This window comes from Elgaria multicarinata, chromosome 1, assembly GCF_023053635.1.
Source record: "Elgaria multicarinata webbii isolate HBS135686 ecotype San Diego chromosome 1, rElgMul1.1.pri, whole genome shotgun sequence".
Classification (NCBI taxonomy): domain Eukaryota; kingdom Metazoa; phylum Chordata; class Lepidosauria; order Squamata; family Anguidae; genus Elgaria; species Elgaria multicarinata.
Genome location: NC_086171.1, coordinates 163,909,031 through 163,923,052, shown reverse-complemented (window position 1 = coordinate 163,923,052; position 14,022 = coordinate 163,909,031). Strand labels below are relative to the sequence as shown.

The window sequence follows — 14,022 nt, the reverse complement described above, 5'->3', positions numbered from 1 at the left end:
TTTATATACTGCTGTCCATAGCCAAAAATACCGTTAGCTGGTTTATACGAGGCAGCATTATTTTAGAAGTAAACCAAGATATAAAATGAAAAAAATGATATACGTATTATTACAGCCTTCCCAAACCTGGTGCTTTCCACTTGTGTTGGGCTGCAACCATCAGCCATTGAAGGTTGCAGTTCAACACATCTGGAGAGAACCATGTTGGGGAAGGCTGTATGACTGCACTTGACGAAGAGGAAGCCTAAGAAAGCTCCTGCAGCAACAAAATCCCCCAGCTGTCGTCAGGTGGCAATTGCATATTGTGTGCGCACTAAAGCAACCCATCCTAGGAGGTTCCCAAGCATATTCCGCAGAAATTGGGTCCCTGTTACTTGCTGAATGATTCTCTCTCCATAGTGTTGCTGGAGTAGACGAGACTTTCATGCTCAGGTATCCCTCTTACTTCTTGTATAAGAACTTTTTCTTTGTCTGCTTTGTCCTAAAAGGAGCTGGAGATGCAAGCTCGAGTCCATGGGCTACCAACCTCTTCACCCTCTGGCACGAACATGGCCGACCTAGATCAGCAGGCTGTGAAGCAAGAAACCTCTGGGGAGGAGGGAACAGCTGAGATCCAGCGGCAGCCACAACTCCATCCGGAGCAGGAACTTCAGCACCAGCCTTCCTTTGCTCCTCCTCCGCAGTCCCCTTACCACCAGCTCGACTTTACTCATAGCCTAAACTTTGACGACAACTCCAGTGGCTTCCATGACCCCCTGGACCCCGGCCAAAATGTCTCCTTCCCCTCCTTGTCCAAGAAGGAGCTAGACTTGATGCTAATGGAGGATACCATGTTGCCCGTGGCTTCTGACCCCTTGTTCTCTGCTGTGTCCCCAGAAGCGTCAAAGGCTAGCAGTCGCAGGAGCAGCTTCAGCATGGAGGACACAGACATGCTGTGATTAGGAGCCGCCCCGTGAGAAAAAGACTAGGAATCAAATATTGTTTGTTTGTGAAGATTTGTTCCTCTGCCTTATCCCTGCAGACTTAATCGAGGGCGTGCGAGACTAGACAGAAATGCATCCTGTACTGGAGACGGTTTGTGTGCAGGTGGGGTGGGGGATGCTCAGCCCAAGGTTCACTCCAGATCTTGGAATGCGAATCCCGAAGTGTGCCCTGATGTGCCAAAAACTGAGCAGCCCTGCCTCATCTGCCATGGCTGCAGGATAATCATGGTCTTGCAACCCCCTTCAGCCTTTCTGGTTCCTGCAGGTGTATCTCAGGTGCCCTGTGCCTTCATGCCACGTGTCCTGCAAAGCCACTTTGAGCATTTTTTGCAACAATGTGATTCTGGTGTCGATGGCCGGGCAACAGTTTGTCCTGTTTGAAAAGCAGCTTTAACCAAGGCTTGGGCCCAATCTGTTATCACAGACCAGTGTGCCCCTTAAGCCTCACTGTGCCCCCCACCCCCACCCCTTTAACTCCTACCACCAGCCTTGTGGGAGTAATAATGGCCAGCTTCAGGTGTGCTCCGATATCGGGGCTCCTTCCCTTATACAGGGCAGGGATACCCGGCACCCTCTACAAGAGGGAGAGTGTGGTGCTTGCTACTGCCTCACCACGTGTGACGATGGGTGGTGATTTTGTATCAGTCCTTTGGTGAGATGGAGGAATAGTATTCTGACTCTTGCAGAACCTTTCTAAAGCTAGAAGCCCAAGTAGGATACAGCTGGCTTAATTAAGTTTTTTGCAGCTTTTAAAATGCACACTCCATTCGATCTTGATGCAGACCTCCTGTCTGAGTCCTTCAAAGCTCAGGCTGTTGAGATCTAAGTTTGGTTTGGGCCCTTCCTCTGTTTTCATGTAATCTTTTTGGCTACAATCCTAGAAAGCCCTAAGTGCATACAGGGAAAGAAGTATGTGGACGGCTGGAGACATTTCAGACACTGTTTTACTGCAGCTATTCACCCAGGAAAATAGACAAGTTGCTTTGCCATTTAAAAGCATGACTGGCTTTAGTAAAAATTTGCAAAATATCTCCAGCTGTACGTTTGCTTCTCTCTCACCCGTGCGAATGGCTGTTCAGGATTGCAGTCTTTTCCCACCTGAGGTTTCTATATAAAATACTAAGGCCATAGCCTGAGCCTAGGTAGGAGCCATCTTTCCATGAACTGATTCTGTTGCCCCCTTTATGCTGGATATTATATCAGTAGCTTTTCTACAAAGAAATACATATTTTAGAATCTTTGCCCCATGCCCTACCTGTTCCTGAAGGGGGAACTATGAACCTTCCTTTGCACCAGTTTAATAAACTTGCTCAGCTAAACTGGAGCAAACTCTGGTGTGGTTTTAAGGGCAGCTTCATAGATGCAGTTACATGCATCAAATACCTGTATCTGTGGGGTATGTGATGCTCTCCCCCACTACACATGCAAGCATTTGTGTGTAGGAAGCCCTTATTTTCAATAATAACTTCAAAGCAACACACCAGTGAAAAGCAGCTGCTTCTCTGTGGCGCATTGTGCTTGCATCTCTGGTGGGGAACACCTTGCATACTTACCTCTTCTGCCCATGCATATCTTATCCTGAACTCTCTAATGTTATTCAGATGGAGACCTTGCGTCAGGGATTCTCCTATTTTCCTATTGCCCAACATGGCTTGAAAGAGAGAAATCCCATCAGTTCTGAAAGTGTGTTCCTACCTTGGTTACTTGACAGCCTTACTCAAGTGTTTGACATCTGCCATCTCCTAGAGTTGATAAGATCACTAAATGGTTATTTTTCCAGTTTTACCTCCCTACGTCTCTACCATATAGTCTTGGGTGATTTTATGCCTGCCATCAGTCCTTCAGTTTCTCAGGGCATTTTGATCAGGGCTTAAGAATGTTTCCAGTCTCTTAGATATGGTGTACTTCGCAGTTCCAGCCCCATAGAACTTGGCCTTATCTGTCATTGACCAACCCTGGAAGCTGTGCTTGAATTGTCTTCTCTACAGGTCTTCAGTCTCTTTGGTAGCTCAGGAAATTTGGAAGACTCCAGGACCTCCTTCCTGCCAGCCTTGCACCTTGCGTGTGTTGCAGCCACTTGCCATCAGATGAAAATCCTCTCTCGTACTGTGACTTGCTTCACATGTACATTGCACAGAGACTTAGCCTGATGTTTTTGACAAGAGCAATATGCTCAGTGCCTGAATGTAACTAATCAAGGAATAGTTCATAAAGGGGATTTATAGTTTAATTGTTCAATGACCTTAGAGTAGACTGAGGCTCTTTTTCTGTTAGAGCGCTTAGTGACATCAAGCTTGTGAAATGTTGGATAGACCTTGGCTCCTGCTAAGGCAAGGGTGGGCAACTTGTAGTCCTCTAGATGTTTATCTCTGCAATTCTCATCAGCGCTAGCCAGCATAGCCAATGGTGAAGAATGATGGGAGTTGTAAGCCAAAACATCTGGAGGCTCACCAGAGGTCCACCCCTGTAGGAAGGGGTCTTGAAGGCCAATTCAAACTGGACTCACTTGAATCTAAATTGCCCTGTGAGAAGATATTTTTGCTTCTCGAAGGAACAAGTGGAGAGATATGATAAGATGGGAATAGGGTCGTATAGTGTTTGTGAATATGGAGAAGTGTCAAGTGATATTGTTTGGATTATTGTATTAAATTTGTTAGTCTATTCTAGTCCTTTTGAACTTGCAGCATGTATGTCTCAAGGCGTTGTTGAGGCTATGTAGAATCCATCTCTGCATTTAGGTCTGTGGAGAAAGGGAGATGAATTTATCCTATGGCTTCAGATCCGAATCCTGGTCAATATGGTTATTGAAAAACTTAAGGGCAGAGGCCATAGCTCAGTGGTAGGGCACATACTTTGCATACAGAACATCCCAGGTTTGATCACAGTATCTCCACTTTAAAAGGGCCAAATAGCCAGTGGTGGGAAGACCTTCTCTCCCTGAGAGATTGTGGAGCCACTGCCAGTCAGAGCAAGCAACATTAGGCTAGATGGACCAGTGGTCTGACCAGGTAGAAGGCAGCCTTTAGGGAGAAGGAACTGACTTTCAGGTGAGCCATTCTTCTTGCCTGAAACAAATCATGCTTGTAGAGGTTTTGATTCCAGAACTAAGAGCCACCTGCCAAATAGCCATCAGATAGTCTATTCCTTTCAGACAAAACAGTGCCTTCAGTCTCCCATGGCTCTATGGTTTGTAGCATTTTAGGTTCTTTCTGCACAAGCAGCCAAAGAAGATTCTGACTAAGTATTTAGTCATTATATGATACTCCTGTGATTCCTTTTTCTCCCAATTGTAATGATGTGACGTTCTGTTTGCACATAATCGAAATAAGGAATGGAAGATGCCTTGTTGCAGGAGGGAGAGGAGGAGGAGGACACAGCTTCCAAAGATTTTTTTTAAAAATATATAAACGCAGCTAAACAAAATGTTCACAAAATAACAGGGTGTAGCCTTTCTGGGATTTGCCTTAAAAAAGAAAGAAAAAGTATACTAGATGAGCACGCACATGCTGTTGCTGCACAGCAGGGGAGCACACAGCCTCCAAAGAATGAAAATAATAATAATAAACATGCTGAAAATTACAACATGTTGTTGGCATGGAGAGAAAGAATATTGCATCAGTCATCACTAATCACATCATAAACAAAATCCAGTAGAAGTCTGTGACATGCTTGTAAGCACATTCCATGCAGCAGTCACAAAAGCAATGGATGCCCTGTTTGGGAAGACGTTGAACTTTTTTGCAATGGTAGCTGATGAATTTCATTAATAGCAGAATTCAGGTGGGATCATGTATGTTCCATCAAATTGGAATTTTTCATAATTGTGGATTTTGATTAAGCCAGGTGCAAAGCTTTGGACAAATCTGCTGCATGTTCATCCAGGAAATGTTTTAGTGTTTTCAGTGCCACAACAATGTGCATTTTGTATTACTGAGATACCTGTATTCTGAAAATATTTTAATCCTTTTATGCCAAAGCACCTCTTATAAACTCATGCAATGTCACTATTCTGCAACACACACACACACACACACACACACACACACACACACACACACACTTAAAATTCTGACCTGTTTATTTTCCAATTCTCTTCTATTTCATTCTGAGTCAGAAAAACAAAAGATGTAAGGCGATGAAACCAATAATGCTGTGTGACTTTAGGTAAAATATGCATGCATGTGAACATCTAAGACCTTAAATAATTGAGAAAACAGTGGATGAATGAAGTGTACCTAGAACTGGGCAAATTTTGGTCCAGAAATCTTATAGAAAGAGAACTTTCCCCTTGCCCACAGCAACCAAAACTGTTGCAGGAATCGTTGTATAGAATGTGGTGGCACTAGTATTATGGGCACCTTTTGCCTATGACATCTTTGTAGCCAGCAACCCAAGTTCCTCTCCCTATCTATGCCATTTTCAGAAGTTTAAATGCCTTGCTATTTTAATTCCATTTCCTCCTTATTGTTTTTTCCTTCAGAGACTTTGCACACCCACTCCCTAACAGTAGAGGACACATCTGTCCCCCGCCCCCTGCTACTGTATACAAAATGTATTTTCAACAATAAGGCTACCTCTGCCCTTTCCACCAAGTGGGGATGGAATATAGTACTAGTGGTGCTGGGCTGGGGCTTGCATTACTTCAGCACTTAAATAATAAGTGCATTTGGATCATCTGGAAAGGCACATATAGACATGCAGACATGTGAGACCAAAACAAATCCAATTTTGGATTAGGTTTTCACACCATTGTGCCTGTTGCAAAGTAGGAATAGTAGTGTGTGGAGAGAGAGAGAGAGAGAGAGAGAGAGAGAGAGAGAGAGAGAGAGAGAGAGAGAGAGAGAGAAGTAATTCATTGGAACTATAGAAAGTATTGACCAGATGATGACCTAAACTTTCAGTGCCAGAACGTTCAGGCTCCATTGCTCTGTGCTTACAGACTTAGGCTGCAATCGCATGCATGAAAATCCTATGAATCCTATCCTATGAAAAAGTCTTAGAATTTCCAGCATTCCTCCATGGGGAATGCTGGAAGTTGTAGGGCTTTTTTCTGTTTAAACATGCATAGGATTGTGCTGTTACATGCTTTACAGCATGACCCATAAAAGCTTAGCCGCTATTGATTTCTTCTATGAAGTGTCCACGGAGAGATAGTGGGCATCCTCCGAATCAAATGTAGGCCCTCTGAGACAATGTGTTTGTATGCTCTTGAGCTAGAGAGTATTTTGAGAGTATCTGCCAAATGCCTGGGTGTGCAGGTTAATTCTCTGCAGCAGCGTGAATACACATGTTTAGTTCTTATTGGGGTGTTGTGCATCCTAAGCCTGACGCACCTAGCCCTTGAAGAGAAGTACAATTCCATGTGGTACTAGATACCCTGGTGGGCAAAAAGGAAGGAATCAGAAAGCTTAAGCTTGGTTGCAGTTGTGTAATGATCTAGTGATATAGCAGGTAAGAGATGAGTCTTGAATTAAGAGAGAGCTTCCGTTGGTATGAGGAATATACTGGAAGAGGGATCTGTTGTACATGAAGCTGTAATATCTCAAATATATTTTGATGGGAGGGAGGAGGAGGGGGATAATTTATTGCAAGGACCTTTCTTAATCCACTGCAAGTGTTGCATGTTAGAACTTTATGTTCATGAAGTGCTTTTTGAAGATACAGAATGTAGTTATTACATGCATTGTGCAGTGTGCTTGATTTACAAGGTATAGGAATAGGAAGTGAATGTAATATTTGTCCCCAAAGCCCATTTTCTCCCTTAGCCTCTCTTTTTCTCAGGATTTAAAACTGTGGCATGTGTCTGTAGTTCCACCTTAGATAGAACTGGAAAAAATGATATAATCTTCAAAACAAAAACTAAAGATTTAAAAAACCCTGGGTCAACATCCTGTGCCTGTTTACTCAGACATAAATCTGGTCTTATTTCCAAGTAAATGTGCCCAGTTGCAGTGCAATCCTATGTATGTTTACTCAGAAATACATCCCATTATGTCCACTGGAGCTTATTCCTAGGTAAGTGTGCATCGGATTGCAGTCTTAATATCTGGTTTGGTTGGCACATTTAATCCAATAGGATTCAGATCCAGAAGGCTTTGAAAAGTATGTGGATTTAGAGGGATAAAAAAATGTTTTCTCCAAAAAGCATCTAGCAAGATGTTTTTTGAGGCCTCAGCTTCCAAAACTAGTTTTCAGGTAACTGAGAGGAACCTGGTTTTCAAAAAATATTGCACTCAAAAGTTCTTGTCTTCTAAATATTGGGCTTTTCTTAGATGTCTCATGCTAAGAGTATTTGAAATCAGCTGTCACACTTTTTGAAACTTGGGGGACAAAGATTTTTATATGTTCTCTTTCCCCTCACCACACCCCATGCTAGTATATACCACAGCACAATATGCTTTGTTGACTATATGGTGGTGTTGCGTATTTTGTATATGCAACAAAGGTTGCGTATTGTGTCTGGCTCCCAGCTGGAATGGACAAAAGGCTACACTTTACCGAAATCCCTTCCAGTATGAGAGGTAAGAGGATGAACCTTTTGTGGGAGTTAGTTGAAACTTTTTAAAAAGAATGTTATTGATGTTATTTTTTAGGGGGGGGGGGAAGAAAGAAGAAAACTGCACCATGCTCTGATTCTGAAATGTTACTACTGTTTTATAAATAAATGTATAAAATAATGGACTGGAACAGAGAAAAATCATTAAAATTTATTTATTTACAATCGATGGATAATCTGCTTGTTTTGGGATTGAGCGAGCACGCCAATGCATTTCAATAGCAACTTCCATGTTGTAGTGATTATAATATTTCCCTGTATTTTAGAGAGTGGGAAGTGGCATACCCAGTGGGGCTTAGAGAAAGTGGTACTTTAAGAAAGGGAGGGGGGAAAGAGCATCTTCAAATGGTGGTTTTGTGTTCCTCTGGCAAGAAGAATATTTAAACAAAAGGTGGGTATGGATAACGCTTTCCAACTACTTCACCAGGTGGGGTGAGGTGGGAATGCACTTCTTGTTACTACAGATAAACTTCCTTTCCCAGCAAAACTTGAAACTAACAGGCATGTAAGCACTTTAAATGAATTGTGCTTCAGGATTCAGATCACAAGGTGGTGCTATTGGCATGGCAGTCCAGGAGATTATACCTCCCTCCCATCTGGCTTTAAGCTGCAATTTACTTTTCATCCGCAAGTGAATATAATATCCCAGCGTCACACCTTCTTTATGGCATGTGAAATTAACATCCTATTGGTTGCCGTTGTAAGGACCAGCCTTTCCCAACCTGGGGCTCACCAGATGGCAAGGTGTAATGTGCTTGCAATCCACTCCACCAATGAGCTAGATGGATGAGACCAAAGGCCACAGTGGTCAGCTAGATGCCCCTGGAAAGCCCACAAACAAGACATGACGGCAGTAGCACCCTCTTGCTCCTGTTCCCTTGCAACCGGTATTGAGAGGCATACTCCTGGTAATATATAGCCATCATGACTAGTAGCTGTCAATAGGCTTATCTGCCATGAATTTGTTAAGCTGGAACTGAACGGCAGAAGTAAGGATCCAGGGCTGTCAACAGCCAGCTGCATAAAGCATCCAGCAAAAACAGACTAGTGGGGAGCAAAAAGAAGGAAGAAGTGGACAGGTGAAGGAGAGTGGAAGCAGACACAGAAGGTGGAGACAGATGCACAAAGGAGAGAGAAGGAAAACAAGAGAGACCAAGCATCTAAAAGCTTTTTGCTTTTTAATAATCCTGCAGGCTGGCGTGAATAGATAGAAAGATTTGCTTGCTTTCACCTAGTGCCAAAACTCCACAAAGGGGAAGGAATAGGGCAAGTAAGTTCACTCCTTTATTCTATGGGGAAAGAAGCTAGCAATATAAGCCTTTGCTGAAGAACACTATAAGAACAACCAGAAGAGTGATCTAGCTGGAGATGCTTCTAGGCGAGGGTTTTAGTGTTCCATCAGCCTGCTTTATTCACAGGAATTTATGGATGGCCTTGTCTTCTACTTGTAACCTTCCGGAGTTTTCACACCACTTCCATCTTTTTGTTACCACTAAAAAACTAAAAAACAAAACACAATTAAGGGAAAAAATAGAATGGTGGCCCAATTCTTTCTAATTGGTTGGGCTAGGAGCTCTCTATCTGCAAGTACACCAAGTGTGATGTCCATTTTATTCCTAAGAGGAACGTGGTTTATGAGAGGGTCTACTTCTATCAAAGAGCTCAGAAGTCTGGAGAAACTATTGAGTCTTTTTATGAACAAGCTGAACGCTGCGAATCTGTTGATTAAAAGGAGTAACACCTTAGAGACTGGTGCTTAGAATTCTAGACAAAAAAGCTTTCTGGAAGAATGCAGCTAATCGAGAAGTTTACTCTTCACAAAGGGCTTCACTACATTAAGGGGAAATCCCACTTCCTTACCAGGGCTTGCTGCTTCTGCATTCTTTGTCAGATTGCATTTGGCGCCATTACATAGGTAGACATGGGCGACCACATGGTTTGAATTGAAACCTTCAGTATCAATTCCATGTTTTTCATTAGACAGCACCATCTAGTGGCTGAAATATCATGCTACGCTGACATTACAAGCTACAGTTTGTGTGGATTTTATTTTAATATTTGATTATCTCCGGTGTTTTTTGAATCGGGATAAACCTGAAAAGTCGTGGGAGGGGTCCGGGATGCTGATGACATTTTGTAATGGAATGTGATGTGGAAAAGTTAACATTAAATTTGTTCTTTAAGGTATCACAAGACTCTTTGTAACTTTAGAGGAGTTTGCTAGGTGAGCAAAATGCAGGAAGTGTTTTGTTAACCTCACAGGGTTGTGAGGATAATATGGAGAGAGGGAGGACTATGTGAGCCACCTCGGGCTCCTGGTGAGAGGAAAAAAGGCGTGATATGAATATAGTAGTAATAAATAAATAATCTCCTCAGTCATGAGTACTGCCAGAATGGGACTACTGAAAACAGTAGGAGAAACAGAAGGAGTATTTGGAGAGACTAGTCCTACAAACACCCTGCAGATTCCCGATTCCCTTACACCACAAGGCGGAAATGGAGCTAGGAAGTATGAAGGCATATGGCATAATTAAGAAAATCGCCAAGCCTTTCTTGTGGTGTGCATCTATGGTCCCTTATGGTCCTTGGAGATCATCCAGTCCAACATCCCTGAAAGAGGGCCCTCTAGCCTCTGCTTTAATACCTCCAGCATTGGTGAGCCCAGCACCTCCCAAAGCCGACTGCTCCACTGTCAAACCGTGCGTACCACTTGGAAGTTTCTCCTAATGTTTAGCTGAAATTGGACTCCTTGCAATTTCAACCTGTTGATTCTAGTCCTGCCATCTTGAGCAACAAAGAATAATTCTGCTCCATCTTCTGCATGTCAGCCTTTCAGATATTTTTGAAGAGTGTTCTCATGTCTCCTTTTAATCACCTTCTTTTTCCAGGCTAAACATATCCAGTTCGACTCAATATTCCAAATGGCACCATTTCTGCTGGGCTTTTCATGGGTAACAAGAAGATTTTAGTGTGGCTAGGAGGGTTAAGACTCACATTCAAGATTCAATGCATACTTGGGGATATAGTGCGACTTAAATTGCAAGGAGTGGGGATAGTGTGTAGTTGTTCTTTTTAAATATATTGTAATAATCATAGATACAGTGCTCCTGAAGAGTAATCACATATGGTTTTAACTGCAAGGGAAGCCCTCACCATGACATCTCTAAATGGTAGCCCTAGAAATTTAAATAAAGAAATAAACATTCTCAGCAAACACGGGCAGCAGAGAACAGCAGCACAGAAGACAGCCCAAAAGCCCAGGCTAAAAATACTTTATGGCATAAAGTACAAAAGGTTTGGCTTTCTAGACATTTGACAAAAGTTGTGGCATTTTGAAAACTGCCAGTCTTATGAGCAAGTACTGGGATGTTTAGGAGTGGCAGGCCCCAAAAGCTCCTTTCTGAAGTCAGTCATTATACTTATAAGGTATATGGATTAAAAGGGGAGTTTTTGTTGCACGTAATTCTGAATGGTCCAATCTAGACCATTTATTACATTTTAACATACATGGCTGAAACTGGAACCACTTGGTAGTGATTGCCTTGCTGCATCTTAAAATATCCCATCTGACTGCTGTACTTGGGGCCGATCCCAAACTAGAGCATTTAATGTGGTTGGAGCCATAACAACACTGTACTGTACTGAGCTGGAGCTATGCAGGTCTTTTCTGAAATTATGAACTATCTTAGCAATAAAGTCAAACTAAAGATGATGATTTTATGATTTTGTTACTGTTTTGCTACAGGAATAAATACGTCTGTATTTCTTTGTTTTTATCAGTTTTGAAAACTTGAAAACGTTTCACAAACAACCGCCAAACACACACGGCAAACTCCCTGTTTCTCCTCTCATATTTCAACTCCAAACCATATGGCCATATGTCTCAAGAAATGCTGTATGTTCTTTCTGCAGGCTTCCTCCCAACAGAGTTGTATTGCTTCTCCTTCCTTCCTTTTGCACGTTGTGACTAAAACATGGCACCTGTGAATAGTGTGTGCAATAAAGGGAATTGAACTTCTGTGTGCATGGATGCCTGAGGCTCTTGGTTTCTGGGGTCTTCCTGCCTGTGCCACAGCGCCAGTGGCTCACACAGGGAAGGTACTGTAGCATCATTGTATCAGACAGGTTGTATGGAGTGGGAGGAGCAGAGCCAGCCCTACCATTAGACAGAGTGAGGGAGTCACCTCAAGTGAGAGATGCCAAAAGATGGCCATAAAGTGTTGGAGGAGAGAGCTGAGCACCAAGGCCAGATCTACACCAAGCAGGATACAACACTTTAAAAACGGTTTAAAACGGTATATGTAATGTGTCCTGGGCCTGAACAGTTGTCAAAGCCATTATAAACCGTTATAAGCAGTAGTGTAGATCCTGCCTATGTGTTGAAGAAACAGTTCAGTCGGCATTTGTACATGGAATGGGTGAGGGTGCCATCTTGTTTTTTTGCCTCAGGCAACAAAATGTCTTATGCTGGCCCTGAGGAGGACAGATATATGGGGACATCTTTCTGTTCCTCTGAGTGGATTGGCTCCTTCACTGTCTACCTCCAGTGTTTACCTGATGTTGCTTCCATTGTCACACTGTCTCATGACTGGGCAGCACTGACAGGGTTGTTCTATTCTGTACTTTTTCAGAGTGGTGTGTTTTACCCCTGAGTAAGTGCCAGATATGGTGGAAGTTGGAACAGAATAGGTGTGGCATATCCCCAGCAGAAATGGCGCCATTTGGAATATTGAGTTGAACTGGATATGTTTAGCCTGGAAAAAGAAGATGATTAAAAGGAGACATGAGAACACTCTTCAAAAATATCTGAAAGGCTGACATGCAGAAGATGAAGCAGAATTATTCTTTGTTGCTCAAGATGGCAGGACTAGAATCAACAAGTTGAAATTGCAAGAAGTCCAATTTCAGCTGAACATTAGGAGAAATTTCCTAGTGGTACGCACGGTTTGACAGTGGAGCAGTCGGCTTTGGGAGGTGCTGGACTCACCCATGCTGGAGGTATTGAAGTAGAGGCTAGAGGGCCCTCTTTCAGGGATGTTGGACTGGATGATCTCCAAGGACATTTCCAGTTCTATGATTCCGTGATCCTATGATAAGGGACCATAGATGTACACCACAAGAAAGACTTGGTGATTTTCTTAACAATGCCATATGCCTTCATACTTCCTAGCTCCATTTCCGCCTTGTGGTGTAAGGGAATAGGGACTCTGCAGGGTGTTTATAGGACTAGTCTCTCCAAATACTCCTTCTGTTTCTCCTACTGTTTTCAGTAGCCCCATTCTGGCAGTTATTCATGACTGAAGAGATTATTTATTTATTATTGCTACATTTATTTCATGCCTTTTCCCCTCTCACTAGGAGCCCAAGGTGGCTCACATAGGAGAGCAAAATGAAGGAGGTGTTTTGTTAACCTCACAGGGCTGTTGTGAGGATAATATGGAGAGAGGGGCTGTTGGCACAATCAGACAAGGACAATTGCCCTAATAATGACTTTCCTCACAATACCTAAATGTGAAATATACTCTTAAGATTAAAGGTTTAGTAAATATACGCACAAAGAATATAGAACAATATCAGCACTGTTTCTTGCTTGAGTTTAATTGATGCTGTTATCAAGGAGCTCTGGTACAACTACCATGGGATTCCAAATTTTACTGTTCTAACATCATTCCTTCTAGTTGTAATTCTTGTAAAGATCCTCATAAGCTGCCTTCTGCTCACATGGTATCTCTCTATTGTCCTTAACATGGCATACTCTGTCTCATCACCAAGCTTGTCAGAACAGAAGCTAATCACATCACTCCACATGCCTCAGAACTGGTATCTCAAGTGGCTGTTGAGTAAAGAGTTTGAGTGAGAATCCTTCTCAATGCAGGGCTGAGTTGACTAAGAGCTCCTTCATTATCCTCTTTTTAATTGATTTGGTTATGGGGGTGGAACCTTGACAGTTACTTAGGGTGGCCAATTACATATTGCCCAAAAGAGGAAGAAATGCATCACCCAAAAAAGAGCACACACAGGTTTGCATAAAATTTACATATAGATATAGATATCACACATGCATACAAATTTGGAAACAATTAGTATAATTTAAGTAGAAATACAATCCATAGTGGGGAAGATGACCTGTGTGTGCCTGGCCAGTCTGCTGTCCAGGGGCTACCTGTTAATGGGCAACTTCAAGGCTCCTGCTCTCCCTTCTTATAGCCCTTTAACTTTAAACCAGACTTAGACTATCCAAGGTCGGACCTCCATCTGAAAGCATCCTCTATTTGAAGGTTGTCCTTTGTGAAGGTTGTCCTTTGTGAAGAAGGTACATGTAGGAATTATCTGCCATGCAGAGTGGCCTCCTATGTGGTTGGAATGAAAGGTACTAATATGTGGCCACTTGCTACATGAACTGGGAGTGTTTAAAGGTTTAAGACTGATTGAACATGTATAGCCCCTAATGATTCCATTGGTTGGTTTACGATAAACATAAAT

General features: G+C 42.6%; 1 protein-coding gene across 1 annotated transcript in view; it reads left to right on the top strand.

The window, feature by feature from the left end:
- Window positions 1-7,704, top strand: part of TFEB (transcription factor EB) — a 46,913-nt gene extending 39,209 nt beyond the window's left edge. The window contains exon 10 of the mRNA XM_063141718.1: window positions 489-7,704. Coding sequence (XP_062997788.1) covers window positions 489-938 — 450 coding nt within the window. The 3' untranslated portion in view covers window positions 939-7,704. The remainder of the gene's footprint in view (window positions 1-488) is intronic.
- The last annotated feature ends 6,318 nt before the right edge of the window (window positions 7,705-14,022 follow it).